This window comes from Pituophis catenifer, unplaced genomic scaffold, assembly GCF_029215685.1.
Source record: "Pituophis catenifer annectens isolate HBS135680 unplaced genomic scaffold, rPitCat1.0.hap2 SCAF_6, whole genome shotgun sequence".
Taxonomy (NCBI): domain Eukaryota; kingdom Metazoa; phylum Chordata; class Lepidosauria; order Squamata; family Colubridae; genus Pituophis; species Pituophis catenifer.
In genome coordinates this window covers 73,443,451-73,471,405 of record NW_027256886.1, presented here as the reverse complement: position 1 = coordinate 73,471,405, position 27,955 = coordinate 73,443,451, and the positions used below count along the sequence as shown (strand labels likewise).

The following is a 27,955-nucleotide window of genomic DNA, read 5'->3' as shown; positions in this document are numbered from 1 at the left end:
GTTAAAGGTTTCCCTTGCACATGTGCTAGTTGTTCCCAACTCTAGGGGGCGGTGCTCATCTCCGTTTCAAAGCCAAAGAGCCAGCACTGTCCAAAGATGTCTTCATGGTCATGTGGCCGGCATGACTAAACGCCAAAGGTACACGGAATGCTGTTACCTTCCCACCAAAGTGTTCCCTATTTTTTCTACTTGCATTTTTTATGTGCTTTCGAAGTGCTAGGTTGGCAGAAGCTGGGACAAGTAAGGGAGCTCACCCTATTACGCGGCACTAGGGATTCGAACCTCTGAACTGCTGACCTTTCGATCAACAAGCTTAGTGTCTTAGCCACTGAGCCACTGTGTCCCCTTCAAGTTGTTCCTAGAGGGCCTTAAAAACGATTAACTCACTTAACTCACTGCCTTATCTTTAACAGAAAGCTAATTTGTGCATCTAATAAGCACATCAGGCTCCACACGCAGCAAAGTGTGCCTTTTTCACATGGACAACACAGCCTCACCCCCTAAACTTGCATAATATGTGAATGACTTTTAATTTCCCTACTGGTGGAATGTAGTCTGGATTCCCAGGAGGCAAGGACTGTTTTCCAAAGGGCAAAGAGGCAGAAGGGCTTGGGAAATTTAGTTAACAGGAAGAGAGTTAAACTGGCTCCTCCCTAGCAATTTCCAGTTTATCTATAGTTATGTACAATATATGGTTGCTTTAATGTGGCAAGATTCTGTCTATAGATAAAAGAGCAATAAAGGAAACTACTCAAAAGGAATTTGTGTTGTTCTTGGTTCTTGGGGGCCTGGCATCCTTCAGCTGCTCTTTCCGCTCAGCGTGATGCCAATTCTAGGCTGCCATTCTTCTTGTACCAATTATGCAAAATTGCTGTATGACGTGGCAATGAGCATATGTTGCTAGAAGACCACAAGGTTATTGTCCAATTTCCAGCCTGCTACCAGAACAATGGGAAATGCTTCTTCGCTTATTCTACCCCACTGCAATAGAGTTGTCAGTCAACTGACCAAGAGTGTGTCAACCTGTTTCCCATGAGACTCACCGAGTACAGGTTCTGTGGGAAAATTTCCCTTAACCATTTGTGGTTTTATTGTACTTCCTCTTTGAGCTTTACCTTCGGCGTGTTCCATCTTTGCAGATCCATGTTTTTCTGAGGGTTAGTGGGTTTTCCTTCCTTGTCACTCGTCCTGCTCCATTTTACACCTCTAACAATTTCAGTTTTGTAACCCTCTAACGAGCTGCGCATTAATCTCTTCTTTCAGAACATTGCAACTGCCAGAATTGTAGATCCCAGCCAGATTTGCTTTATTATACAGAAATGCCCACAAATTCTTCCTGTCACCACATCCTTTGAGCTATTCAACTCGACCAATCAATTCATTCTGGGTTGTTTTTCTCTGATGTACTATTTTAAGTTCTCTAATGCAATCCCCCCCCCCGCCCCCCAAATGATGCAGTAGCCTATTCTGATCTGTGCAAGAGCTAGGGAGGGAAGCCATAAAAGGGACTTTTCTTTCTTCTGTAGCCAAGACGTGTCTAAAGACCTCAATTAATTTATTCTGAATTTGTGATAGTGTTTGCACTTTCGCTATTTGCCCTAGCTGATCTTGCAAGAAGGGAGTTCAGAAACAGCAGTTTCATTTATTCAGTCTTTATGTGGATTTTGTTTATATTCATGTCTGCAAAAGGGTTCGAGTGCCTCTTAGCATAGAGGTAGACTTGCAACCCAAGACTGCAAATATTATTTATTTGTTTATTTATATGCTGTCCATCTTCCCTACAAGGTGACTCTGGGCGGTAGTTCCCAATCTTATGTTTTTGCAGCTCCCAATTAGAACTGCGTAGAAATCCAGTTTAGAACAATAAAATGTGACTTAAGAACAATCCAGGTAGTGCACGACTTATGACCGTAATTGAACCTGGTCATAAGTCATGATAGTTGTAAAATGGGTCGACTGACTAAATTTTACAACCTTTTGTGGGAGGGTTGTTAAGCCAACCAATGTTTCACTATGGGCATGATGGTTTTTTTTTATGAAAACCAAACATAAATGCCAGTTTTCAGCAAAACAGTCATGAAATATTGTCACATGACCACAGAATGCTGCCAACTATCATAAACTTGGCCTGGTTGCCAAATTTTGGTCATGTGGTCAAGTTCATCAGAACTTGGAATCCACCAAGGTAGAGCTGTTGTAACTTCAAACAGTCACTAAACAACCCATCGTAAGTCGAGGACCACCTGAACATATTGTACTATGCACTGCAAGTCCTTCTTCCCCAGTTTTCATGGCTACCTTCCAATCACACACTTGTTCCCCCACTGACTTTGCTCGTCAGAAGTTGGCTGGGAAAATTGCAAATGGTGATCAATTGATCCCGTGACACTGCAACCATTTTGAATACATGGTGGTTGCAAAGTGGCTAAATTTTGATCACGTGACTATAAGGAATGCTCCAATGGCTGGAAGTGTGAGGACTTCTTTCAGTGCTGCTGTATCTTTGGATGTATAGTTGTAAGTCGAGGACTACCTGAACATAAGGAATCATGATGACCAACTGTTTCTTCCTACATCCTATAGGAATCTGACATCATTAGTTCATAAAGTCTTTTCAAGAGACATCTTACTAAGGAAAGGCAACAGAAACTTCTACTTCCCCGGCAAAATATTTTTGGCAACAAACTGATAACTGCCTTCACTTTACATACGTCCTCATTTTATATAGCCTAGTATTGAAATGGTTCTGGGTTTGAAGTGGTTTTACCATAGGAAGTCATCTGACTCTAAAACAGGAATGCAAAACTTGTGGCTTTTTAGTTGTGAACTGAGCTTCAGGGTGTAGCATCCCTTGCTATTGGTCTGGGGCAGGGGTCTGCAACCTTAAACACTCAAAGAGCCATTTGGACCAGTTTCCCACAGAAAAGAAAACACAGGGAGCCACAAAACTCTTCTCGTGCCTGACTATTTCTTGAGCGGCCACAAAACTAGCATATGTAGTTGAAATTAAATGTTCTGTTTTCTTCTGAAACTTTTCTTTTCTTGATCCATGGTTGGCCTACCGGGGGTTGAAAAGCTCAATAAATCTCATGCCGGCAGGTGTCGCACATTGGCGGTTGTGACACATATTTTGAGTGACAGGGAGCTGCAGCAGAGGGGTGAAAGAGCCACATGCGGCTCCAGAGCCGCAGTTTGCTGACTCCTGGTCTGGGGCCACGGTGGATGTAATTTCACCTTAATATGTGGGCAATTAGAAACTCTTTTATCAACTTTTGCAGGAACTGGCCATGGCTAGTTTAGTGAAGAGAAGGACCAGGGGAGACAGGATAGTAGTGTTCCAATATTTTATGGGCTGCCACAGAGGAGGGGGTCAAGCTATCTGCCAAAGCACCTGAAGGCTAGACAAAGAATAATGGATGGAAACTGATCAACTTGAAAATAAGGAGAAATTTTCTGACAGTGAAAACAATCAACCAATGGAACAGCTTGCCTTCAGAAGTTGTGAGAGCTTCATCACTGGAAGCTTTCAAGAAGAGACTGGATAGCCATGGTGTAGGGTCTCCTGCTTGGGCGGGAGGTTAGACTAGATGACCTACAAGGTCTCTTCCAACTCTGTTAATCTGTTATCTTCACTGGGAGGTACTTTTAAAATATAGGGTATCATCGGACGCTCCCTCTGAATACCAGAAGAGATGTGAAACTGAACCCTCCCTTTCAACATTTAGGAAGCTTTTAAAAGAATCTTTTAAGATTGAAGACTAGTGTCAGAATGGGTGGCAGTATCCGAGTTGGGGTTGAACCTGGCTGCTGGATGATATAAGACATCATGGTTTCGTGATTTTAATATTATCACTGCCGATGACATTTCTTCTTTCTGATATATGGATTTCTTCAGTTGATTTGTGAATTACATTGCTGCTTGTACATTGCTTAGTCTCACACTTGCAGCTGCATAAAGCATTAGTAATGAATAAATGAATAAAAAATACAGGCAGCCCTTGACTTGCAACTGTTATTTAGTGAACGTTCGAAGTTACAACAGCCCTGAAAAAAGCGACTTCTGACCATTTTTCACACTTACGACTGTTGTAGCATCCCCACGATCAAAACTAGAGTCCTTGGCAAATGGCATGTATTTATGACAGGGTCATGCAGTTGTCATTTGTAACCTTCCCAGCTGACTTCCAATGGGCCAAATCAATGGGGCACACCAGATTCGTTCAGTTACCAAATGATTCACTGAATACCTGCATTGATTCATTTAACAACAGTGGCCAGAAAGGGGGTAAAATGGGGCATAACTCACTCAACAACTGTCTTACTTAGCAACGGAAATGATGGGCTCAATTGCGGTCGTAAGTCGAAATCTAACTGCACTATGTAACAGGTGCCATCGCCTGTATGTATCCAAGAAAAACTAGGGGTGACGATAGCAGGAATCCAGTGTTTGAGGGGCTGCCACAAAGAGGAGGGGGTCAACTTATTTTCCAAAGTACCAGAAGACACTCCCCCCCCAAAAATGGATGGAAACTAAGCCAGGAGAGAAGCAACCTGGAATTAAGGAGAAACTTCCTAACAGTGAGCACTATTAACCAGTGGAACGGCTTGCCACCAGAAGTTGTAGGTGGCTTCATCACTGGAGGTTTTTAAGAAAATGACCCAGGGAGCCAAAATGACCCCAGGCCTTTGGAGGTTGTGAGTTCATTCCTAGGTAGAGGCAGATGTACGGTCTCCCACTTGGGCAGGGGGTTGGACTAGATGACCTGCAAGGTCCCTTCCAACTCTTGTTAATCTGTTAAAGTCCCATTGGCAAGTCAGACCAAGGCACGGTAAGAACAAAACTACCACATTTATGCACGCAGCCCCGACACATCCTCCCCAGCTCTCAGGTATGAACAATTAATCAGTGGGACAAGTTGTCTCTGGAAGTTGGGGTGGCTTCATCAACAGAGGCTTTAAAGAAGAGATTGGACAATCATTTGTCTGGAATGGTCTAGGCGGGTCTCCTGTTGAGCAGGGGGCTGGACTAGAAGACCTCCAAGTTCCCTTCCACCTCTGTTATTCTGTAAAATACTGGACAGCCACCTATCTGAAACGGTCTAGGTGGGTCTCCTGTTGAGTAGGGGGCTGGACTAGAAGACCTCCAAGGTCCCTTCCACTTGTGTTATTCTGTATTCTGTAAAATACTGGACAGCCACCTATCTGAAACGGTCTAGGTGGGTCTCCTGTTGAGTAGGGGGCTGGACTAGAAGACCTCCAAGGTCCCTTCCACCTGTGTTATTCTGTAAAATACTGGACAGCCACCTATCTGAAACGGTCTAGGTGGGTCTCCTGTTCAGCAGTGGGCTGGACTAGAAGACCTCCAAGGTCCCTTCCAGAGCTCTATTCCGATTGAAGTCAATGGGGGTGGGGTGGGGGGACTGACTGACTGACTGACTTCCAGGTCAACGGGCTTGGAGTAAGTTTAGTCGGGGAAAGTCCGAGGTTCTCATCCTTTCGCACCTCGCGTTTCGCATCCCACCCCCTCCGCTCCCCTAGCCACCCACCCACCCGCGTTTGTGAGTTTTGCGCGTCTCCCACGGCCCCTCCCTCCCTCTCCTCTCTCCCTCCCTGCCTCTTTCCCCACGTAACCCCTTTCTGAGGAAACCTCCTCTCTCTCTCTCTCTCTCTCTCTCTCTCTCTCTCCCTTCCTTCCCACCCGCGGCATTTTCCCGGCTCTCCTGCAACCGCTGCAGCCTGGCGCCCTGGCGAGGGCGGAGGCAAAACTAGGGCGGGCTCGGCCTGAGGATTGACACGCGGGTCGCCCGCGCCCTGAACAGCGGAGGGCCTGCCGATTGGCTGGCTGGCTGGCTGGCGCGCGCGCGAGCGGGGATCCTTTTTTTTTTTTTTTAATTTTTATTTTTTTCCCCCACCCTCCACAACCCCACCCCCCCTTCCTCCTCCTCCTCCTCCTCTTCCAACACCCCCCCCCACCCCTTTCGAGCAATCCCGCAGCGCTGCCTGCCGGAGAGCGGCGACTTCCAGTGGAGAGATGGCGGCCACCGCGGGCAGATCGCTGCTGCTCGTCCTCTCCAGGACTCCCGGCGGCGGAGCTGGCGGCGGCGGAGGCGGTGGAGGACCGGCGTTGACCGCCGCCGGTTGCTTCTTGGGACTGGAGAGGCGCCGGCAGCAGCAGCAGCAGCAACACCAGCAGAGGCACAGGACGGTGAGTGCCCGGGGCGGAGGCCAGAACCCGGGACGGGACAAGCGAGGACGCCCGCCCGCTTGGGGCTTCCCTGTGTGTGTGTGGCGGGGGGGAAAGCAACCGGGGTTGGTTGCCCTTCAGCGAAGGGCTTGGGACGGGCGGTGCGGCGGGGAAGCCCTTGGACGCCGGACTTCCCGGTGCTGCCCGTCGGGTCTTCTCCTTCCCTCCCTCGGGCGGGGAGCCCTGCCCAGTCTTGGCTCAGGGTCCGCCCCGCCAAGCGGAGGGACCGCCCGCCCGGGACAAGGACGACCCTTTTTTTCCCCCCCTTTGGCTGCTCGGTCCCGGCGTGGTGGGGGAAGGAAGGAAGGCAGGCGGCCGGCTGGAAGCCTTGGAGGGGTGTGGGGTGGGAAAGAGGCGACCCGCAGGCTGCGGAATAGGAAGGAAGCGCCGCTGCTGCTGTGGCTGCTTTTTGCTTTGCTGCAGCGCCTTGGATAGCTTTCCCCCCCCCCTTCTCTCTTCTGCTGCTTCTGCTGCTGCATCTTTTGGGTTATAAAATTATTAATAATAATAATCTTAGCCGAGGATCTCTGGGTGGGCGCGGCGGAGGGAAAGCTGCGGCTGGTGCTGCTGCTGCTGAGCCGGTCGTTGGAGGCGAAGCGGTCGTCCCTGCGAGGAGCGCAAGAGGGAAGCGCGAACTACTTCTTCTTCTTCTTCTTCTTCTTCTTCTTCTTCTTCTTCTTCTTCTTCTTCTTCTTCTTCTTCTTCTTCTTCTTCTTCTTCTTCTTCTTCTTCTTCTTCTTCTTCTTCTTCTTCTTCTTCTTCTTCTTCTTCTTCTTCTTCTTCTTCTTCTTCTTCTTCCTTCTTCTTCTTCTTCTTCTTCCTTCTTCCTTCTTCTTCCTTCTTCTTCTTCTTCTTCTTCTTCTTCTTCCTCCTCCTCTTCCTTCCTTCTTCTTCTTTCTCCTCCTCCTCCTCTTCTTCCTTCCTTCTTCCTTCCTTCTTTCTTCTTCTTCTTCTTCCTCCTCCTCCTCCTCTCGCCTTCAACCCTTCAACTTCAGGAAGGAAAAAAAAAAGGGGGGAGAGCGGAGGATCCTTTCCCAAGAAAGAACTCGGATTGGACTCTGGTGGGGTGTTTTTTGTTTTTTTTTAATGGGAAGGGGGGGGCGATAGTGTTCAGACGTGCGCTTTCCTCGTGTCTAAAGCGAAGATGCGGATCGCTTGGCCGGGAGCGATTTTTGCCTCCTCCCCCCCCCCCCCCCACTCGCCAGTCGTTTGGCTTGTAGCGTCTGAAGGCTCAAAAAACCATGACAGCGCGTCGATGTGTCCAGGATGCACAAGCCACAAGCTGGCCTAATCTCTCCAATTGTGTATTTTAATTTGGGTTTTTAATGGGGGATTTTAACTGTCGGGCCAAAATGTTTAATTTAATTTTTAAATTGTTTTTAAATTTTGTATTTGATTTTTTTTTTTTTTTTACTTCTGGCTGTTCACCGCCCTGAGTCCTTCGGGAGAAGGGCGGTATATAAATTTAAATATTAAATTAAAATTAAATTAATATTCCAGCCAATATTTCAGCCCGGCTGCTCTGCAAAACCCACCCTGGGGCCGGCTTATATAGGCTGTTGGATCAGAGTGTTGTGTGAACCCAGCACTCGAGTCAATAGAGAAAACCATAATAAGGCGAGGGTGTCCTTCAGATACGATGAATGGGGGTGGGGGGTTGGAATAAAAGCCCTGATACATTTGCAAGTTGACAGCCATTAGGGATGCGATTCCAGGATCTTGTCACAGGTTGTGTGGTACCTCTTACGGTTTGGCTTGCAATCTAACGGTGTGGTAAAAGATGGGTTTGTATTTAAGTTGGTAAAAATCCACTCATTTAGGTTCTGTGTTTTAAGATGGATGTTAGAGTGCTTATGGCTGCTGCCCTTAATCTTCTTGAGAACATGGTCCACGGGTTCCTGCTATCTCGCCGTGCCTTAAAGTTGTGAAAGTAAAGAGTACATGTTGTACACATAACAGTGGTTTTTTTTTAGAGAAAAGAACCCTTTGCCAACTCAAACTTTTACTATGTTTTAGCTTATTAATTTTTTATTCTTCCCACTTTAAGTTTTTTTTAGTTTCTCTACTCAAAACAAATATAATCACTTTGTGCCAGAGTAACTTCAGCATACTTTGTGGTAGTGACTTCTGCTTTACTTTTTTTGTGATACTCTTCAAATGAAACACTACTACAGGTAGTCCTTGATTTACAACAGTCTGCGCTCCAAACAGAAGCACAGAAATTACAACAGCGCTGAAAAAAGTGATTTATGACCATTTTTCACACTTACAACCATTGCAGCATCTCCATAGCCACGTGATCAAAATTGAGATGTTTGGCAACTGACTCATACTTATGACGGTTGCAGTGTCCCCGGAGTCATGAGATCACCTTTTGCGACCTTCTGATAAGCAAATCAATGGGGAAGGCCGCTTCACTTAACAACTGTGTTACTAACTTAGCAACTGCAGTGATTCACTTAACAGCTGTGGCAAGAAAGGTCATATAATGGGACAAAACTCACTTAACAACTGTCCTGCTTAATAACAGAAATTTTGGGCTCAACTGTGGTTGTTAAATCAAAGCCTACCTGTATGTAGCAGTGAATTTTCAACCAGAGTCATAGTTGTAAATTTGTAACGCTTTGAATGGGCCAGAGAATATACAGGCCAGGGATTTTCAAACTTTTTCAGGAATCTGATACTTTAAAAAACAAACAAGCAGAACCTTTAATGATAAAAAAAAACTGGCAGTAAACTGAAACAGTTATTTAAAGTTATTTCAATTTCACAAAAATCAATGCCCTTATCATTGTTCCAGAAAGCTCTCCACTTATTTCAAATATAAAAAGTAAACTGCAAAATTAATATTTTGGTGTAAAAATTTTAAACCTTGAATTTCAAAGTGACATGGTAATTCAATATTTCAATATTCAGTATTTTAACAAAATTAATGTCCACTGAGTGGGTAGAACTCTATTTCATTAGAAAAATGGCTGTGAACATTCTTGGCTGTGTTCACTTTTTTGCCATTACAGAACTCTATTTTTACTTATCATGGACAATAGTTTTGATATATAGAGGCCAAAGGAAAAAAAAACTTTTGCCAGAGTTTAGGCCAAAAAAAAAAAAAAAAGTGTTTATAATGCTACAGATGAGTGGTATGCTGTTTCCCCTAAAATAAGACATCCCCTGATAATAAGCCCAATTGGGCTTTTGAGCGCATGCGCTAAAATAAGCCCGCCCTGAAAATATTTAAATGCATGCACAGCCGTTCCCCGCCATTTCCTCTGGTTAGGTTTAGGGAGATAGAGCTGGAAATCAGGTAAGATGGCAAGAGGAGCCCCATCTTGCTTCACGCACCCCAAAATAGTAAGACATCCCCAAAAATAAGGTCAAGCACTTATTTTGGGTTAAAAAAAAATATAAGACAGGGTCTTCTTTTTGGGGAAACACGGTAGTTTTGTCTAATATAATTTATTTTAGCCAAATATTGATAGTCTTCTTTATCTTAGCTGAAACGTTTTAGTCTGAAATTAATATTTTTCAGTCTAAAAAAGTAGGAATGATAACTGCTTATTAAAAAAATAAGTTAAATGAAATATTTATTAACATAGATTTATTGATATGGTAGATCTGGTATTGATATAGTCAGTCATAAGGTCAGTTTTGGACTGGTTGGTTTGTTGAGAAACAAAATAATTTCCATGTGCATAATAACCATGTGAAAACATTCCTTGATTCTTACATAGCAGTGCAAATAAGTTATATATGAGAAACCAGGAATTATTAATGCCGTGCTCATGTCCCATGCTGTCATTGTGACAATCAGGCATATTTTTTCATCCTTAAGAATTAAAAACAAAATATGTTCAATGTTGCATTCGTTTTCTTTGGAAAGTTATGGTAGATTTCACTGAACAGTCAACCTGTGCTTGCAGTAGATGGCACTGCACTATTCTGTTGGATTTCATAAGGTCAGAAATCAGATAGTTTTCACTGTTTTCACTCCTCTGCTATTCAATAAAAAGCACTTTGAATTAAGGCAGACAGTTCAAGAATCACAACTGTAATTTATGTGTAGCATGTGGAACAGCTTCCTCCACTAGATTTGAAAGAGTGGCATGCTTTTTATGACAGAAGCACGCCTGTTCTTGTAAGCATGTTTTATTATTTATTATAGATATTTGGCCTTGTGTATATGTAAGCTTTAAAAACCACGCCACTCGGGACATGCCTGCATGTTCATGGCACATTGTGGAAAAAGCAAAGTTCTCCTGCCTCCTTCACAGTGAGTAAATGAACTTAGCAAAGAATTGGGTCTCCCAGGACGGGAAAAATTTTCTGACCTTCCCTGATGTTTACTATGATTGCTGCTATCGTTGTGAGATCTCCCCAGCGTCATTTTATCATCATCTTCTATCTTGTAAAAAGGTCAGGTAGCGGTGAAAGCATCTTACCTTATTACATGGTTATATTACCATCATAATGATATTCAAGGTTGCCATGGTGGTAATTTGATGTTTGTGTCATAATCCTGGCCCCATCACAATGGTTGTGTAGATATTGTTGCTGTTGTTGCCAGCATTTTAAAGGAAGAGCAGGGAAAGAACAGTTGCAGTAGAGAGCTTTGTGCTTGCAGAAAGAACATGCTTTGTTTGTTTAAGAAATCAAATCAAATAAAAAATCTCCCTTGTCCCTGTTGTTTCTGTGTTCAAAACCTCGATACCTGGGGCGGGGGGGGGGGGGGGGGAGGGGGGAGATTCAGTATGATTGCATGGAAAGTGAGGCCAAAATTGGACTTTAAGAATTATTTGGCCAACCATGAGTTAGTTTGTGAATTAAATTTGGAATTCCTTCCACATTACTGACTTATATATATAGAATGCACTGATCCCACTGTAAATACATATTAGTTCCATCATTCAAGAAACAGCAACCAAAATTATGCATGAACATTTCTCTGCTATGACTGTGATTTTGGCATAGACTTCTGTGTGGTATTTTGCCCAATTAAAGACATCACTCAAAATTTGTGCAAAAAGAAAAAAAGGAATAATCAGCGTTCCTTTCTGTAAAGTTCTTGTACTTTTTATTCTCCACATGTTTTACAATATTGGTGTAGCTTGGATCTTTACAACCATAATGTAGACTTGGTAGTTGTGAAGAATTCTTTTTTGCAGGGCTTTTTATGTGTGAGTGAGTGTGCATGAATGTGCATATATGATTGATAGCTTTCCCTTTTTTTTCCTCCTGCCTAGTTACAAAATTGTGCCAATAGTGAAGCTGTCATGCAAACATGTCCTGCATGTTAATATTTTTCTAATTTTGCAGATGATTATCTAAAATTCCACTTTACTAGACTGTGTTGCCTTTTGTTTGTTCGGCCCGTGAGTCAGTCTCCATTGCAGCCTAGTCTCTGCAGTTTCCTTGGCAAGATATTTTTGAAATGCTTTTATTTTTTTGACTCCTTTTTCCTAAGGCTGAGAGAGAGGGACTGGCCTAAAAGGAGTCAACTAGCCAGGTGCTTTAATCATTAAACCAAACTGACTCATATTGCCTCTTACTGTATGAAATGAAGAATTTTGCATGACATTTGTATGGAAGATGTAAGTTGTTGTTGTTTAAGGCTATTAAATACTATTCAAAAGCCACACTATTGCTATGATTTTTTTTTTAAAGTTCAATAAATTGTCACAAAACAAGAAGCACATTTGCTGTTATTTAATGCCTGTGGTAGGTTATCAACCACTTATGGATATTGGTTTTGGTCCCCAATTTCTCTTAAGAATGCACTAAAACAATTAAAACATCAAACTGCTAAAGAACAGAGGCATGATTTCCTATGAAATTTTTTTTTTTGAAGGGTAGAAGGGAATTTGAAGTGATAAACCTTAGATATTTTTAGCAAACCAAGCTCTTCAAATAAAATATTTGTCCTGGGGTGAAAAAAGTGTTGGATCAGCAATCTTGACATTATTAATGGCCCGCAGTCACTAAACAACTGTAATAAAAAGTGCAGCCACTAGCTGCAAAAGAATTGTCCATCTTATTTTAAGATAAGAGCAAATATTATTCTTGGTGTTTTTATTTTTAAATTTGATCACCATATATGGTCCCCCTGAAGATAATTACTTTGTTTTTAAAAGATATTTATTGGAACTTGCTGAACAACCAAAATAATGCATAGTTCAGAGAAAAGGATTTAAAAGTATTTCATATAGAGCTCAGTAAGAAAAGTGGATGGACTCCGTTACAGTGGGGATGATGCATTGTTGGACAACCTGAAAAGCCAACTTATGGGCAGATTGTCATGGAGAAAACCTATGTGGCTTCTAAGAGTCACACTGATGTGATACCACATAATCCACTTAATACAATCTAATACATAAGATTTTTTTCATAGAAGCTTAAAAATAATATCCAATTTCTACAGGGAAAAAAACCAGAGGTGGTATTCAGCCGGTTCGTACCAGTTCAAGTGAACTAGTAGTGGAAATCGCGGGTGGGCCCACTCACTCGCCCACCCCTCCGGCTCTATACTGTACTATTTAGGCACGTTTTTGAGGCCGGGCGCATGTGCGGAAGGCGCATGAGCGAACAAAGTGCATGCACGGAAAGCTGGGCGCATGTGTGGAAGGCGCACGCATGGACAAAGCAAGCATGTGTGCGCGGGGTGAACCAGGGGTAAGAATATTGGAAACCCATCGCTGGAAAAAATACTTGAAGATACAGAAGATTTTAAAAAAAAGGCATGCCCATCCTCTATCTAATGTAAAAACCAGCGAAGTATAGTGATCCAGGTGTTATACTGGCACAGGAACACCGAGGTCCAAATCCACCCCTAATCACCAAAGCTCCCTAGGAGATTTTGGCCTACTTTCTCTTTCAGTTCAGTTTACCTCAGAGGTTTATTGTGGTGGAGATAAATGGGAAGAGGACAGAGAGCTGGGTATCCTACCTTGAGTACCTGAATAATAAAACTAATACAAAATCTAATTCATACATAAAGTCTTCTTTGCTACTAACATTGCTGCTAAGCCGTGAGGGCTGTTTGTTACCTTAGCTACATTTGATTATAAAAGGAACACTAGGAGTGCTCCATTTTAACATTTGAATGAAGTGTTGCTTTGAAGGCTCTCCGATGTGGCAACCTATTTCTAATTATCAGAATTTACTTAGCAACAGCTGTGCTCAACCCCTGGAATCAAGCAGCCTTGCCTTGCCTTCATACATTTACTAAAGTCTATTATCCATTATTCTGAAGACTTCTAAAAGCTGAAACTCCTTTCATGCTATATTAACTTGAAATGATTTGTCTAATAATATATACTCTCCTGGCATGGCTATTTAAAAAACTTGAAGAACTTTATTACACATGGAAACATAAGCATCCCTGCCTGTTCTTAACAGCAGCATCCAACACATAAACAAGTTAAAAGTTAAATTTTCCTTTTGGAAAATCTCTTTCGGTCTTGTAAGCTGTAATTTATAATAATGCCCTATAATATATCAAAGCTAATTGGTTTTAATACTCTGTAGGAACTGTTGAGTAGGTTTTTTTTAAAAAATTGACATTTTAGACCCAAAGAAAGAATAGTGAGATTCTGGTAAGTTCAGTGTTTTCATGAATTTACTTGTCAGTAAATTTGGTTCTTTTAGGATTGCTAGACTTCAGCCTTTGTGAAGGGGAATTTTTATGAATAAAATCAAGTTTTATTGCAATCATTGGCCAGGTTTTTGACTTTTTGGCTAGGATCAAGTGAGTTTGAATAGGTCTGCAAATTGTTCAGCAGCAGGTCATATGAAGGCATGAGAAGCGCTACAAGGGTCCTGAATATGCTGTTTATCAATGCTCTTACAGATGTAGCAACATGCCCTTGTAGTTACAGTTAGACCAGGAATTGGTCTCTCTGAACTGTTGATTATATGACAAATTGGTTTGGAAATAATGCTGTTAGCTTGATGTTGGTTAAAATTATGACAGCCAAGGAGGATGTGTGTGTGTGTCTATACATTCTTTTAAAAAAAGAGGAAGCATGAATGTATTAGAAAACTCACTGATGCTCATGATATAATTGATCTGGCCAATTGAAGGGAATAAATGTTCTTCATGTTTTTAGTCACAGCACTTCAGATAAGAAGCATGGCATTTAAAAAGCTCAGCAGTTTCATTAAAGTACATGGATCTTAATAGAAACCTTTACAGAATTAAACAAGAGGTTTTAGCAAGTCACTGATAGCAATTAAGCCACCACAATATCTTTACTCTATTCTGGAATAAATTATGGATTTGCAAAGCATTGTGTTCTGAGCTTGGAATGGCTACGCTAAATGCTCTTTTTTTAATATATTTTTTTATTTTTTAAAACATAAACATAAAATACATCTTTTCAAAATGAAGCATTGATCCGGTCATAAATTGATACAAATCACTAACAAATCTTAATTTACAATTAACACAACTTAATATTTTACTCAATTATTTTCCTAAATTCTATCTATTTAACAATGCCATTATCCCAAAAACCCGTTACTTAAATCTTTAAATCCTAACCAAATATCATTTCATTCTATGCTAAATACTCTTAACGTTGGACTATGCTAAATACTCTTAACGTTGGACTAAGATACACATTCAGGAGAGATTTGCTGGGATCCTGGCTTAGTGTTGCTGTGACTTCTTCAACAAACCATAGTGTAAACTCTGTCCTTCTGAGACTAGTCTTTACAAAATACATAGAATCAATCTGGGTTTTAACAGTGACTGATAAGGAAGTCAGATGCTTCCTATATAGTTCTTGTTAAGATGGACTGCAGCTTTTCTAAATCTGAAAACTTGTTAAAGGTACTTTTTAGGCAGAACACATTATAATGATCAAACATGATGTCACAAGCATTGTATTACTGAGGCCAGATCTGCATTCTTCAAGAATAAATATTCTGGACTTGATTCATTTTAGGCTTAGCTGAGCAAAGGAATTTCTGGCCTCGCTAATAGGTGGGGCTCAAACTTCATATTAAGTCATCACTTGTTTAACTATGGTTTATTCAATGAAACAAAGAGTATTATGCCAGTGATGACTAAACCAGATGTTTAGTCATGGGGTTTTTCAACTACTGCTACTTGATTAGCCTTTTTTGCATATAGTCTTTAGATGTAATTATTGAATTGTTTCAGCTGTGAATTGTTTCAGTTTATTTGCATTTATGCAAAGCTTTCATATTCCTTTCTTCCCAGGAACCGGGATGCCAAGGGTGTCATTTAAAGTGAGAAACAAGTATTGAATTTATGTTAAAAGAAGTTGGAGGAAGTGAACAAAAATATTCTTGAAATTAATCCTTAGTTTACTTTACTCTACTTTATTTATATGCCCTCCCTATCTCACTCTGCAAAGCGATTCACGGTGGTGTCAGAAATACAAAAATATGCAGTCATAAATACAAAAATATTAAAAAATATTGAAAACATTAGGAGCGGAGGTGAGAAAAGGCAAGATTGGTACAATGGTGGCATCTTCTCTGTTAGTTCACCAGCCACTTCCAACATAGAAATCTCTGTCAGGACCCCAAGCCATTAGCAGAGCCAGGTTTTTATGCTCTTCTGGAATGCCAAAAGTGGGGAAGGGCAGACTTTACACAGGAAGTAAGATAATCCAAAGAGCAAGAGCACAGCAGAAAAGGCTGTCCTTCTAGTTCAGGGGTGTCAAACTTGATTTCATTGAGGGCCACATCAGGGTTGTGTTTGACCTCAGAGGGCCGGGGTGGGTGTGGCCAAGGAGGACGTGGCCAGCTTGACGTCACTCCTGTCGGGGGCACCTGTGGTGGCCCAAGCGCTCTGCCAGCAAAAACAGGCTCCTGAGCTCTGTTTTTGGCTGCCACTGCCTCCTGCAACCCACTGCCAGTGAAAACGGAAACATTTTCATTGGCAGAGGGTTGCAGGAGGCTGTGGCAGCCAAAAACAGAGCTCGGGAGCCTGTTTTTGCTGGCAGAAGTACCACGGGCTGGTCCTTCGCTGTTTCCAGGGCAGTTCTGCAGGCCAGATCTAAGAACCCCATGGGCCAGATCCAGCCCCCAGGCCTTGAGTTTGACACCCCTGTTCTAGACCCTCCAGCCAAAACTCTTTGACCAATGGGGGCTGTAAAATGCCCCTTTTGCCAGATTGAGTGGAGCTGATACCATTGGACCGAGATGCTTCATAACCCTTATAATCATCAGTTACGCAAACCGAGATTCACAATATTTTTACTACCAGCACCTGATGCCTGCCATTGCTGTGACTCCTTGTGGATAGTTTTATGATGATGATCACGTAGATCAGATATGGTACATTTTCTATACTTACTTGGGTATTGAACATTTTTCATGCTATCTGCTGGTCACCTATAGAAACAGAGAAATTTAGATAGAAACCTTCGTTCTTTTACTAGCAAAGCTGCATATCAAACTAGAGAGAATTAGAAGGGGAAAAAAAGCATTAAGTATATTAAGATAAGAGATGAGAATGAAATCCCGGTTGTGCACTACCAGCAACCTCGGATAATATACCTGTTGCTGTATTTTTCACTTAAAAATTGGGAGATTTAAGAAGATCAGTTGAAAATCAGAAAATGAGAGTTGACGAAGATTTGTTGCAATTTTCTCATAATGGTTGTTGTGGAAGAAAATTGGAAGAAGTTACATTATGTTTGTTTGCTGCCTTCTCTATAAAAACAATACAAGCAGGATATAAATAAATAACCATAATTGTAAATGAATCCTGCAACCCTATCCACACATTCTTTTCAAAATGGTATTTTCTGTAAAACCCAACCCCTGATATTAGATAAGGGTTATGGTTATAATAGTTATAATTATAAGGGTTATTTATAATATTATATTTATAAGTCCCAGCTTCTGCCAACCTAGCAGTTCAAAAGCATGTAAAAAATGCAAGTAGAAAAATAGGGACCACTTTGGTGGGAAGGCAACAGCATTCTGTGCGCCTTTGGCGTTTAGTCATGCCGGCCACATGACCACTGAGATGTCTTCAGATAGCGCTGGCTCTTTGGCTTTGAAATGGAGATGAGCACCACCCCATAGAGTCAGGAACGACTAGCACATATGTGTGAGGGGAACCTTTATCTTTATTATAACCATTATATACAAACCAGATAAAAGAAATAGACATTGTACTTCAGAGTAAAAGCATGTAGACAGAGTAGAGAAAATAAATAGATAAGACTTTATTATGATCATAAACCAAGAGAAATAAAAGACCACCATGGTGAAACATTGCATAACCATTAGGAATTACAGCTGCTCGCAGGCCAGTATTTACACACAGGAGAAAAAGAATTGGCAACATTGAGACACAGATTTTACCTTTGTTATCTAACAGGTAATGCGAGTGGAATAAATCAGAATGCCCTGGGAATTTAGAAAGAAGAGGAAAGATCAACTGCAAATGAGTCTCCCTGTAGAACTGGCTACATAACAAAACACGAGCTACAGTTTTTTTATTGTACCTGCCTCACAAAGGCACCATTGTTTAGCAAAGGAGATTTTCTGTGATTCCAGCCTGCTGTAGGTAGGGGGGGAAAGACAAGAGTTTTAAGGACAATGTCTGTTCGTCAACCTGCAACGTAATCTTAGGGATGGATGAATGCCTTGGCACTTCCTGTTTATACTTAGGCATGACTTGCTTAAAGCATAGATTTTGCTGAATAGAACTTAGTTGCTGGGCTCAAACATGGGAAGTAATACAAGCATCGTTTCCAAGATACAATTATTATGGTTATTTATTAAATTGAACATAACCTTTCACTCTGGTGGAGTCTGGGCAAAACACAATGCAGAGGTAGTTCTCAACTTACAACAGTTCATTTAGTGACCATTTGAAGTTACAGCGGCACTGAAAAAAGTGACTTATGACCATTTTTCATACTTATGACCATTGCAGCAGCCCCGTGATCACGTGACCAAATTGAGACAGTTGGCAACTGACTCATATTTATGACGGTTGCAGTCAGGGTGGATAAAAATCAATGATTTTTTTAAAAAAATCAAAAAAATCGGATTTTTTTTATTTAAATCGGATTTTTTGGGTTTTTATTGAATTTATTTTAATAAAAAACTTTTGGGGTAAAAATCTATCGTAAGATAGTTTTCTATTTAAGATACATAAATAATTTAATTTATTCAGCATGAAATGGAGCTTAGTTATGTAGCACGAGGCTGTATATTCTGCAACACTGGGACTATCGGTGAGTCAACAGCGGGTCAAAGGAGTAGCAGAGATGACAGTTGCCCTTTAAAAATTATGATTTAAATCGAGTTGATTTAAATCAAGCCTTTTTACTAGTGATTTAAATCGACTCGATTTAAATCATGATTTAAATCGACTCGATTTAAATCAAATCCACCCTGGTTGTGGTGTCCCACGGTCATATTATCAACTTTTGATACTTTCTTACGAGCAAAATCAATGGGGAAGCCAGATTCACTTAACAACCGCGTTACTAATTTAGCAACTGCAGTGATTCGCTCAACAATTGTGGCAAGAAAGCTCGTAAAATGGGGCAAAGCTCACATAACAACTGGCTCGTTTAGCAACAGAAATTTTGGGCTCGGTTGTGGTCATAAGTTGAGGACTACCTGTACAAGGTGAAAATAATTAAAAAATGTGAACAAGATGAAATAAATAATTATTGGATTCGCGCTGTCCATGAAGTAGGCTGTATAATAGTAATTTGGAATACAGGTAGTAAACAGTTTATTTAGTGACCATTCAAGTTACAACATCTCTAAAAAAAAGTGACTGCTGACAGTTTTTCACACTTATGACCATTGCAGCATCCTCATAGTCAGTGATCAAAATTTTGATGCTGGCAACTGATTCATATTTATGACGGTAGCAGTGTCCCAAGTTCATGTGATCATCCTTTGCGACCTTCTGATAAGCAAAGTCAATGGAGAAGCCAGATTCACTTAACTGTGTAATAATTTAAGAACTGCAGTGATTCACTGAACAACTCTGGCAAGGAAAGATGTAAAATGGGGCAAAATTCACTTAACTGTCATGCTTAACAACAGAAATGTTGGGCTCAATTGTGGTTGTAAGTCGAAGAGTACCTGTAGTTATAAATCTAGCCAGGGTTCTCTTCTTTTGATCTTCTGCTATATGCCGGTTTAAAGTAAAGAGTCTGGGATAACAAGCAGGATCTGCAATGCTGATGTTTGCTAAATTAAGAGTTCTCCAGTTCAGATGTCATGCAAATTAAAACCTTAACCCAAAAAAACCCAACATACGATCAAGAGGGAAGGTAAGATGTCATAAACCATGGGCACGATGCAGAATTAATTGGATTCCAGTCTCTTTTAATCAGTAGAAGTGACATGCATCTTGAACAACTTGATTTGCATCTAGATCCAAATCAACAAATTTTCACTCCTTTTCATTTATGTGTAGACAAAAATATTCCCTTTGAACTAGGAATTAAAATGCACACTGTGTGAACGTAATACACATTTAAACTGCTGGGTACAATTAATTTGGCATTAAAAAAAACCCTTTTGAAATGAGCATTAAGTATGAAATGCTCAATTTTATGATCCTCATAAAAGTTACAGTTGGAGTTTTTTTTATTTACTTCTATATCCCAGTTATAGTATCTCCTGGATGTTTTTATAACTATTCTATTTGGGGGTGTTACAGAACACTGTCAAACCAATTCATTTACACACACACACACACACACACACAAAAGAAAACAACCCCAACTTTTTAAAAAAATTAACACGATTCATACAAATTGGAAAATATAGCAACTGAAAAAAGAACTCCAGAATAAACTTTTTTTTAAAAAACCAGCAAGGGTGTTTTTTTGCTGGAAAATCATCGTTGCACTGAATGATTAACTAGCAGGTAGAAAAACTGCAATGCTGATTGGCAATCTCTCCCAGCTAGCATTATGCATCATTTAAAAATGCTCAAGCTGTAGGAGGAATTATCCCTTCAGGAGCTAGAGCTAAAATGATATTGAAATGAAACGTAAACTGTAGTATATGGTAGCCTCTAATTGTTTTCAAGTCATCCTTATTTTGGAGATGAGTGAATGCTGTTGTCGGACTTGCCACAACTTAAACCTCTAAATAGAAATGAACCTTGGCACCATTTGTTGAAAAATGTATAGTTTATTAGAAGTCAAGTGTATTGCAGTATTGCAAAGCCAGAACTGAGAGTTGCATGCCAAAATCCCTAAGTTAGTTAGTTTGTTTGTTTGTCTTGTCTGTCTGTCTGTCTGTCTGTCATATTTCTATGCCGCCCACTCTCCGAGGACTCTGGGCGGTTTACACCAAAGACAGTATACTAAATAGCGTATTGCCCCCAACAATCTGGGTCCTCATTTTACCCACCTCGGAAGGATGGAAGGCTGAGTCAACCATGAGCCGGTGAGATTTGATCCACTGATCTGCTGAACTAGCAGTCAGCTGAAGTAGCTGCAGGACTGCACTCTAACCACTGCGCCACCTCGGCTCTTTCCCTCTGTTAAGGGAGGGAAAAGTTCTACTTTTCCCTCCCTTAACTATCTCTCACTGCCCACCCCAGTGTAACCAATCAGGTTCAGGCAAGATGTTTTCCTAATGGTCAGTCCAAGCGCATTTTGGTATGCGACTCCCTCCTTTTTCCAGCTTGAGTAACCTTGAGGCAACTTCTTGAGGAGAGAGAGCACTTACTTTCATTTCCCCAAGCCTTCCCTCCTTCATTCCACCTCCCCACGGATCATGGCAGGCTGTCACCCATAGCAGCAAAGCCCAAGACAACATAAGGGGGAAGCTGACAGCTGTTCTACTGATTGAGGATACCAATGCAGTGAACTGGGTGTTGAATTTGATGACTTTATAAGAGAAGGGTTTTACAGTGACTTAATTATTTTGATTTAGGGATGCGGTGGCTAAGACGCTGAGCTTATTGATCGAAAGGTCGGCAGTCCAGCGGTTCAAATCCCTAGTGCTGTGTAACGGGGTGAGCTCCTGTTACTTGTCCCAGCTTCTGCCAACCTAGCAGTTCGAAAGCACATAAAAAATGCAAGTAGAAAAATAGGGACCACCTTTGATGGGAAGGTAACAGCGTTCCGTGCGTCTTTGGCGTTTAGTCATGCCAGCTACATGACCACGGAGACGTCTTCGGACAGCGCTGGCTCTTCAGCTTTGAAACGGAGACCACCCCCTAGAGTCGGGAACGACTAGCACATATGTGTGAGGGGAACCTTTACCTTTACCTTTAATTATTTTGACCAGATATAGTTAAAACACAAGACAACCCCTCCCCCCCAAAACCTTTAAAAAAATACTTCATTGAACAATAACACCTGGGATCCATATTTATAAAGCCACTTTAGAAACGTTTAGAAAGTTTCTGGAAATAAAGGTCAGCATTTAATTTGGCAACTCCTATTTCTTAATTTTATTGGTTAAATTTATATGCCTCATGAGCTCTGTGCTTATTGAAAATAACTGGATATCATTTATCATCAAATAGACAGTTCATCTGTCCAATGAATTCTAGAAACAAAGACATTAACAAGAATTGCAGAAACCAATCTAGATAAGACATGATTAATTGAAGAGTATTACAACCGAAATTCATAAGGGCCCAAACCAATAATTCTCTACAACCTCAAGCACTTGACTAAGGCTTCCTTCATAGGAAGAACTGCACTTCTGTGTGATGCTACATGGCCATGCACGGAACATTTTAGGAAAGTACAAATAGTGATAAAATCTATAAGGAAACAACTTGTATATCCTTTTTGGACTTTTCAGGGTTTTTTTTTTGCCCCTTCTGTTCAGTCATATCTGATTTTCAGAGACTGCCTGGATAAGTCCCGTAGTTTTCCTGGCAAGATTTTGCCAAATGTTTTGCCATTGCCTCCTTCCTAGGGCTAAGAGAAAGTGATTGGTCCAAGGCAGTGGTGGATTCCTCCCAGTTCGGCCTGGTTCTCCTGAGCCAGTAGCGATGACGATATGACATCACCGAACCGGTTCTGCCCCCCCTGCCCCCCCCACCCCCCGCGTTATTCTTACCTTTTATTTGGCCCCACCCCCAATCTATTGCTGCCTCCTGAATCCCAGCTGATGGCTTGAGGGAAAATAACTGTTTAAACTCTTGCCGCGGGGCTTCAAAGGGCCGCCCTATAGCTGATCAGTGTTAAAAGAAAACAAATGAGTAGATCGGTGCCTGCAAAAATACATGAGTAGATCAGTGCCTGCAAAAATAAATGGGTAGACCACTGCCTGCAAAAATACATGAGTAGACCAGTGCCTGCAAAAATACATGAGTAGACCAGTGCCTGCAAAAATACATGAGTAGACCAGTGCCTGCAAAAAATAAATGGGTAGATCGGTACAGCTCTGCAAGCAGTTAAAAGCCTGGTAGACCAGTACCTCTGCTAAATCCTAAATAATTGTCACATGACCATCAAGCCACACCCACAAAATAAGCCATGCCCACAGAACCGGTAGTAAAAAAATTTAGAACCCACCCCTGGTCCAAGGTCACCCAGCTGGTTTTGTGCTGAAGGTGGGAATAGAATTTATAGTCTCCCTGATTCTAGCTGATACTTCAGCCACTACACAAAAATGTCTCTCAATAGCACTTGGTCTAGTGCAGGGGTCGGCAACTTTAAACACTCAAAGAGCCATTTGGACCCATTTCCCACAGAAAACACCGGAAGCCACAAAGGTCCTAATCAGAAGCCCCCCATTCAATTCTGGAGTTGACCGGAAGTCCAGTTCCCCCACCATAGAGTCTCCTCCTAGTGTGGCATCCTTTTTCCTCTATCTGTCCTAACTGAAAGCCCTATCAATAGTGGAGCCGACTGGAAAACCCACCCCTTGCCATAGAGTCTCCTCCTGGCGTGCCGTGCTTCCCACCCCCCAAACCAGAAGGTCCTCTCAAAATTGTGGCGCTGTCCAGCAACAGGGAGCCGCAACAGAGGGATGAAAGAGCCACATGCGGCTCCAGAGCTGCGGGTTGCTGACTCCTGGTCTAATGGTTAAGGCTTCAGGCTAGAAAGCTGGAGACTGTGAGTTCAAGTCCTGCCTTAGACATGAAAGCCAGCTGGGCGACCTTGGGCCAGTTACTTTGTCTCAGCCCAGTCCATCTCATAGGGTTGTTGTTGTAAGGAAAGTAGGAGGAGAAAAGTGTGGTTTACCACCTTGAGTTATTTGTAAAAATAAAAAAAAGATGGGATATAAATAAATGAAATTTAGTAAAATTTCAATAACTTTTCAGTAACATTCATCAAAAGTAACGGTATGAGGTATACATGAATACAACCAACAAGATGGAAATAGAACTTGGCAGTCGATTGATATTTTAGAACTGTAAACTTAAAATACTTCAAAAGTTATTAGAATTGGTACCTAAATCCATATCTTTTCATGTTAGTATTACTACTGATACTATATTACAGTCTCTAAAGCCTCTCATTTCTTTAATATCCTTTCCTTAGGTGAAAAATAAAAAATGAGATTCAGCTATCAGATGATGAGACTAAGAAAGCAGCTATAAACCTCATCCATATTGTTAATGTTGAGCTTGATTTGAAGGAAGCTTTGTTTTGTTTTGAAATAGAAATTGCAAGGTTTTATAGAAGTGGCCGGGTTTAATTTTTCTTGGTAGTACGGTATTTCGGGCAAAACCACTGCAGTTTGCAGACTTTTTCAAAAAAGGGAACTTTGAAATTTGGTCATCTATAATTTGGAATTGAGCCATATGGAGTAACAGCTCTTCTAATGCAAAGTTAGTGTTTTATTACTAAGATAAAACTTAATCTGTTTTTTTAAAAAAATATATTTATACAATTAGGTTCATTTAAATGAATTCACATAAAATGTACACTTTTACCTTTTGACTTCTCCTAAACTTTTAATTTAACCAGAGAATTCATACTTTCAGGATGAATTTTGACATTGCCCATGTGATATGTTATAAGGAATCTCGGATGCATTGTGTGAAAAAATAATCTTTCCAAGAAAATGTCTTATGAGGATATTTAAATAAAACATGTACCTAAAATTCTTTAAGAAAAAAAAAAGTTTTTTTTTTGTTGAGGAATTGAAGAACTAAAGATTTGCTCAGATCTTGAGCAATACGTTTGAATAATTCAAAATGGTATTTTAAAATAGAAATTGGCTTCATAAATCAATTAGTGGCTGCAAGCAGCACTCTGGTTTTCTTTTTCCTAACATCTTCATGAAAAACATTATGGCTGTTGAGTGCTTTCAGTACAACTTACAGTTATAATGCCAGGTTGATTCCCAGTGTCTCAGAATGTGGGAATACAAATAATCAAAACAGAGTTGATTAAAGTGATATTACATTATACCTAACCTGTGCCATCTTTGCTAATTGCCATTTGTTCTGTTTCAGTGAAAGATTGTAGCATTGACCTTCGTAGTCTAAATAATCTTAACAGAGATAATCAGAAATTGAATATTTCTATAACATTTGCAAACAATAATGATATTCTGTGATACTCTGCCGTGATCAAAGGGTAATCGGTCTTACACATAAGAGTAAGGTGTGAGACCTTACTGGTGAAGCTGTGTTCTAGAGACAAGGTGAGAATGCTGCTTTTGTAACTTTTGTCTCTGACCTAGGAAAGTTCCCTGCTTGTGTTTTTGGATTCCATCCCTGGGTTGGCAGTAAAGTTTCCAAAGCTGATTGTTCTTAGAGATATCAGCTTGCCTATTTTGGGAGAAGAGTTAGAAGTGGTTCAGTAATTCATGGCACCCACCCATAATAGTCATGGACCTGTTTCAGGTCACATTGGACCCAAAAAGAATTAGAATTATGATGTGATTGAAGGATTGGGATCCTGTTAATATCTCTCCCTTGACATAATCAATAACCTCTGATTACTGTAGAGTGATGAGGTGCCATTAACCTCCATGGAGAGGATAGACATATTTAATCAGTATCTCCAGGTATCTAATTGAATGGCTTTGTTTTCAGAAGCATGTTGGGAGAGTTACCTGCTGAGCAATTCTATTGAAGCCTTAGCTACTGTTGGAACAGGGAAGTACGGTAGCATCAGATTAAACTCCTCCTGAATGGTCTATCATGGCTTGCTAACCAGAGGAGACTTCTGGGAGTTCTGGGAACTTCAAGGAATGACGTGAATCAAGAGATATCTCGACTGCCACTGACATTAATCAAGGAGTGATTCTGACTGGCCAGAAGTAAGAGCCCATCCTGTTCATAGTAAATATCCCTGCCAGAGGATTTGATTTTATTGTTTTGCACCTCAATTTACAGCCATTCAAAGTTATAACAGCATGAAAAAAGTGACTAGCAGCTGGTCATAAGATTGGGCATGAATTACTTAACCATCACCTTGCTTAACCACAGACATTTTGGTCCCAGTTGTTGTAAGTTTAGGACAACATGTATATCTCCCAAATTCATGTTTTCATTTGTATTACATAGGATTTGATCTGTATTATTTTTTATCTCAATTACTATGTGTCTTGGAAATTGTACACCAGTCAAAGATGCCTGATTGAATTGATTATAAAGCCAATAAATAAATAATCTGTCATAATTAGTAAAATATACTCAGAACGGTATTAAAAACAAATCCTTGTTTTCATGCCTGGTTTATGCAGCATTTAATGCAAACATTGCACACAACTAAATATCTTTTAAGGATGAATTTTTAAATGCTATAGCTTACTGAAACTGATGTTTTGTTCTACAGACAACTACACAAAAATCTCTGGCTTTATATGTACTTTTTATTTTATAATCTGATTTAAGATAAATGACATGCTGTTCATCCAAGCATTTTAGAAATTTTCTCAGGAGAGCAAAGAGTAATTTCTCACTATGGTAAAAGAGTCAATGTGTGTTTGTGTCAGAGGTGGGTTTCAGCAGGTTCTGACCAGTTCTGGAGAACCGGTAGCGGAAATTTTGAGTAGTTCGGAGAACCGGTAGTAAAAATTCTGACTGGCCCCGCCCCATCTATTCTCTGCCTCCCAAGTCCTAGCTGATTGGGAAGAAATGGGGATTTTGCAGTATCCTTCCCCTGGAGTGGGGTGAGAATGGAGATTTTACCGTATCCTTCCCCTGCCATGTCACCAAGCCATGCTACACTCACCAAACCACGCCCACAGAACCAGTAGTAAAAAATTTTGAAACCCACCACTAGTTTGTGTGTGTGCGCACATACACGTGCGTGTGCGTTTTGGAAAGATGTGATATATATTGGAAAGCTTTGACATATCCCATACCACAAGGATGCTTAGTTGCAGGGTAGACAATTTTAGCTTATCTTTTTTTTCAAAGTTGCTCATGAAAGAACATCATGAAAAAGGAACTGAAAAAGTACTCCTTTTGTGTAAGAATCAACGGAGTTGTAAAACAATTTGCTTTTTTAAAACTCTGACTCCGACTTTTTGCTCTATGCTAGATCATGCTGTCTATCAGTATTGATTGGATATTGTCTGATCATGGCCTGTGCTTTTGAGATCAAAGAGAAGCAGAGGCATGTGTTAATGTTCAATGTCCCTTTTAAAGCTTATTGCCATTATGCATTCATCTAATAATATTAAGGCAACCAAGCTGACAGGATGAAGTCTTAGTTCAAGGCAGTAATAGTTGTAGGACATGGATTCTCAAGGCTGTAGGTTGCTCTCAGAACTCTCACCTCACACTCACCTCCTGCCTTTTCTTCCATGCCAATCAGCCATAAACTAGGGGGGGAGGGGGGGAGGGAGATGAGTGAGAGGAGGAAGGAACACTGCCTCCCTCCTCTCACTCGCTGTTCACTTTAGCAGCCGGAGACACGAATTCAACTAATAAAGGAGAATATTTGTAGCTCAGGGTTGACGTCAGGGGCCCTTGATGTTCTCTGAGCTTGCTTGTTTTCTTGCAGACGTTCATTACCCAAACCAGGTAACATCATCAGTGCTAGTGATGATATTACCTAGTTTGGGGTAATGAAATGTCTGCAAAAAAAAAAAAAACAAGCAAGCTCAGGGAGCACCAAGGAACCTCACATAAATTCAAGGCCTGTGAAGAAATATAGCTGCATACCAAGAATGACCGTTCCAACAACATCTGGTTTGAATATTCCCTTGACTTGAAATTATTTTTTATTGAGATGTTGGATGGTACTATTTGAGAATTGATGGTTATAATAATTGTTTCAATACCTATAACAATTGTAGTAATTTGAATATGTTCAATAATACATTCATTTAAGCAAAGGAAAAGAAAATTGAAATGATATAGGATTATGATTTACTAAAAAAGTCATTTAAATTGGTCTTTATATAAATGGTATTGTTAAATAGACAGAATTTAGGGAAATAATTGTGTATTGTATTATGTTGTGTTATTTGAATTAAGAACTTTGTTTAAATGTTAAAATGGTATATTTTCAAGATTAGAGATAAGACTTAAATTTGATGAAGTAATAATTAAATAAAGACTTCATGAATATTATTAGGAAGTAATAAATGTAAGGAAGCTCTAGAAATGGAAATAAGATTTAGAAATATAAATATGTTTGAATTGTATTTTTAATAGTGAGTATTTGGGGTAAGAATTGTGAAATGTATTATGAGGTATTAATTGAATTAAGATTTAAGGTGGATTAATAGAAGGGTAATTGCTTTGATTAAGTTAATATGAGTTAGCTTTCTATAAGATGGTAATAGTTGAGATATGTGATAAGTGTT

General features: G+C 40.5%; 1 protein-coding gene across 1 annotated transcript in view; it reads left to right on the top strand.

Moving 5' to 3' along the window:
* The first annotated feature begins 5,990 nt into the window (after window positions 1-5,990).
* MCU (mitochondrial calcium uniporter) overlaps window positions 5,991-27,955 on the top strand; it is a 127,192-nt gene continuing 105,227 nt past the window's right edge. Inside the window, exon 1 of the mRNA XM_070945710.1 lies at window positions 5,991-6,205. Within this exon, the coding sequence (XP_070801811.1) occupies window positions 6,032-6,205 (174 nt within the window). The 5' untranslated portion in view covers window positions 5,991-6,031. The remainder of the gene's footprint in view (window positions 6,206-27,955) is intronic.